Genomic DNA, 3,528 nt, shown 5'->3' on the forward strand with positions numbered 1-3,528 from the left:
CGAACCAGCTCTGCCTGAAAATATCCCGGATAGCCCGAGAAACAGGCCCAGAGTCCAGCAACAGTGTCCTGTGATTTAATAAGCATAATTTACTTTACATACATATTAATTCCATACTAAAAATCACACAAATTAAAAAAACTTTAATCATACCTGCTAGGGTCCGGACGAACCATCGCCCTACCCTGGTTGTCCAAAATGGCCGGGGGCTCGCCTGCCTCACGCTCCTGCAAAGGCTGAACATGTCCTCCAGCCTCCTCACGATGCTGCTCCTCAACGGGTTCGGTAGGGTCCCCCCGTCCTCGGCCTGAGCCTCCGCCTGAGCCTCGACCCCTCATACCTGCACTAATTATCAAGTTAATTGTTCCAAAACTAAACAACACATTATAACACTACATACGTGAAACATATAACTAAGAAATATGAATTCAATTTAAAATAGTACACTTGAATAATATAATTATGAAACATAATTATAATTAAGAAACATGCTAATTAATACATAAAATACTCTAAGCTACTAAAGTTCTTCAATTTCATCTCCGTCTGATGAGGATGCGATAAAGTCAGATTCTGTTTCATCAGGAGGCACGAACAACGCATCTTCTTCAGCTTCTCCATTGTCATCAGCTAAATATGTCGAATTGTCGTCCGTTGCAACAATGAGAGGATTTTCTTCTATCACGTCTTGAAAAGCCGGGATAATCCCCTCGGGCATGTCAAGTTCAGATCTTGCCTTTGTCCTGCAAACTGCCCACCAATTTAATTTATCCCTTCTTTTACTCGGATATGGCAGGTAATGAACCTGGTCGGCCTGTTCGGTTAAGATGAATGGTTCATACTTATTGTATCTCTTTCTGTTATTAATATCCACCATGTTGTATTTTTTGTTACTAATTGTGCCAGAATTTCGTGCTGGGTCGAACCACTCGCATTTAAATAAGACAGTCATCTTCATTGGAAGAGTCGGATACTCTAACTCAATTATGTCTGTCAGAACTCCATAAAAGTCATTTTCGCTGTCGACATATTGAGTTCCCTTCACGCAGACTCCACTATTCATAGTAAGCTGTTCCTCCCCATAAGCTTGCGTCTGAAACTTAAATCTGTTTACACGGTATCCCTTAAATGTTTTTACTGATCTAAGAGGTCCTTTAGCGAGACTAAGAATAAAGGGATTAGTACAAACAGTTGGATCTTGCACCTGTAGCGTAAAAGTGTATTATAAATCAGAACTTTTTATTGAAAGAATCGAAAAGTATTTTGTAAAATACTTACGTGTTGTTGAAACCAGTAGGCAAATTGACTCTCGAACTTCGCTTCAATTTGCGAGATGCTGATTTCAGGGTTTTCTCTACGCAACTCGCCTTCGAAAACCCTTAGTTAAGAAGAAAACAATTATTTGAAGCTGAATAATTATTGGATATTACATTGACAACTGTAATAAAGCTTACTCTCTGTAATTTTCAATTTCTGAATAATTCAACAGAACATATGTCCGGTCAGCAACAATCTCAGAATCTTCAAGATATCTCTTGCGGCAAGCACCCACTGATTGCCCGTGCGGCTTGAAAATAGATAGTCTGTCGACATCGTCGTCGACTTCAATGTCATAAACTTCATTCCTTTGCGGCCGCTCAGGTATCATTGGGTCACCTTCTGAAAAGTAATAAGCTGCAAATTTTGCGGTTTCTTCATTCAAGTATCCGCTACTGATGCTTCTTTCTACCCTCCCTTTATTGTTAACTTTTTTTTCCAGCTTTCTCAAATATCTGATTCCACATGCCTCAGTTAGTGAACATGACATGTCAATATATATACTGCTACACAGAATTGAGAAAATTCAGTTACTTTACCTTTCAAATGGATACATCCAGCGATACTGAACCGGACCTGCCATCATAGCTTCGTACGGTAGATGCACGGGTAGATGTTCCATGGAGTCAAAAAAGCTGGGCGGAAAAATACGTTCCAGCTTGCACAGTATCTTTGGGATTTCCAACCTCATACGATCTAGATCTTTCTCTGTTAGAGACGTGGAGGTTAACTCACGAAAGAAGATACTCAACTCTGTTAAAGGCTCCCAGACTTCCTTCGGTAATAGCTCACGGAGAGCGATTGGCAGAAGTCTTTGCATAAAAATGTGGCAGTCGTGACTTTTCATTCCATGCATTTTCAGACCGATTGTATCGACACATCTGGACAAGTTGGACGCGTAGCCATCTGGAAATCTTATTAACTTAATCCACTCAAGTAAAGCTTTTTTTCCGTCCTTGTCCAAAGCATACATCGCCTTAGGAAATCTCCCAGTAACCGGATTTTTTGCTAACTCCGGCCTATCACATATGTCATTCAACTCTTCTCTAGATTTTGCATGGTCTTTCGTTTTCCCGGGAACATTTAGTACCGTATTGAAAATGTTGTCGAATACGTTTTTCTCAATGTGCATGACATCGAGATTGTGATGAATGAGATTTGTTTTCCAATACGGCAAATCCCAGAAAATACTTTTTTTATTCCAACCATAATTTTCCGACTTCGCAGCATTGTTTTTCTCAGCCCCAATTTCATATGCCTTCATAAACCCCAGACTGTCCACCTCTGCCAATAATTCTTCTCCGGTTTTCGGCTGTTTGAATTCTTTGTTTATGGTTTTCCCTTTACGGAATTGAGTTGTGTTACGACGGTACGGGTGACCAGGAGGCAAGAACTTTCTGTGGCAGTCAAACCACGACTGTTTTCTACTCCCTTTAAGCGTGAAAGCATGCGTATTTTCCATGCAGTGAGGGCAAGCCAGTCTCTCAGATGTGCTCCAGCTAGCCAACATGGAATAAGCGGGAAAATCATTAATTGTCCACATCAGTGCGCTTTCATTTGAAAATTTTGTCGCCTATGAACATCGAATGTCTGGACTCCAAATTCCCAAAGTTGGTTTAACTCAGCTATCAATGGCTGCAGGAAAATATGCATTTGATGTTTAGGATTTCGAGGCCCAGGGACAATAACAGTTAAAAACATGAACTCATCTTTCATACACATTCCTGGAGGGAGATTGTAGGGTGTAAAAATTACTGGCCATGATGAATAATTCTTCCCGAAGGCCCTAAATGGTTGAAACCCATCAGTACACAGACCTAGTCTGATATTTCGAATTTCTTCCGCAAACTCTGTATGCAATTCACTGAAATGTTTCCACGCCGGGGAGTCTGACGGGTGACACATCTTCCCATCAACCATTTCGTGTTCAGCGTGCCACGTCATATGCTTGGCAGTGGCTTTAGAAGCGTACAACCTCTGCAATCTCGGAGTTATAGGAAAATAAAACATTTTCCTATATGGGACGTTAACTCGTCTTTTCGCAGAATTTCCTTTAGGGGCCGGTTTCCACCGTTTGTGATCGCAAATTTTGCATCGCGTTAAATCCGCGTCTTACCCCCAATAAATCATACAGTTGCGTAAACAGCAATCGATAACTTCATCCGGCAACCCAAGACCTCTAACCATCTTCTTTATTTCGGCAAAGTTCTT

General features: G+C 41.0%; 1 protein-coding gene across 1 annotated transcript; it reads right to left on the reverse strand.

Annotated features, from left to right (window-relative positions):
- Positions 1-520: 520 nt before the first annotated feature.
- On the reverse strand, positions 521-2,860 carry LOC126672773 (uncharacterized). Its single transcript, XM_050366725.1, has 6 exons — positions 2,509-2,860; positions 1,914-2,379; positions 1,455-1,820; positions 1,279-1,378; positions 1,001-1,204; positions 521-952 (listed from the first exon to the last, which is right to left on the reverse strand). The coding sequence occupies exons 1-6, from the start codon at positions 2,858-2,860 to the stop codon at positions 521-523; spliced, it is 1,920 nt and encodes a 639-aa protein (XP_050222682.1).
- Positions 2,861-3,528: the final 668 nt, after the last annotated feature.

Source organism: Mercurialis annua, linkage group LG3, assembly GCF_937616625.2.
Source record: "Mercurialis annua linkage group LG3, ddMerAnnu1.2, whole genome shotgun sequence".
Taxonomy (NCBI): Eukaryota; Viridiplantae; Streptophyta; class Magnoliopsida; order Malpighiales; family Euphorbiaceae; genus Mercurialis; species Mercurialis annua.

Bases quoted from the DNA above. Each gene is read 5' to 3' on its own strand.
- LOC126672773 (XM_050366725.1), bottom strand. From the start codon at position 2,860: ATGTGGACAATTAATGATTTTCCCGCTTATTCCATGTTGGCTAGCTGG. The intron at 1,821-1,913 runs GTACGAAGCTAT...TCTGTGTAGCAG, and splicing joins CATCTACCCGTGCATCTACC to TATATATATTGACATGTCAT. The intron at 1,379-1,454 runs GTAAGCTTTATT...TTCTTAACTAAG, and splicing joins GAAATTGAAAATTACAGAGA to GGTTTTCGAAGGCGAGTTGC.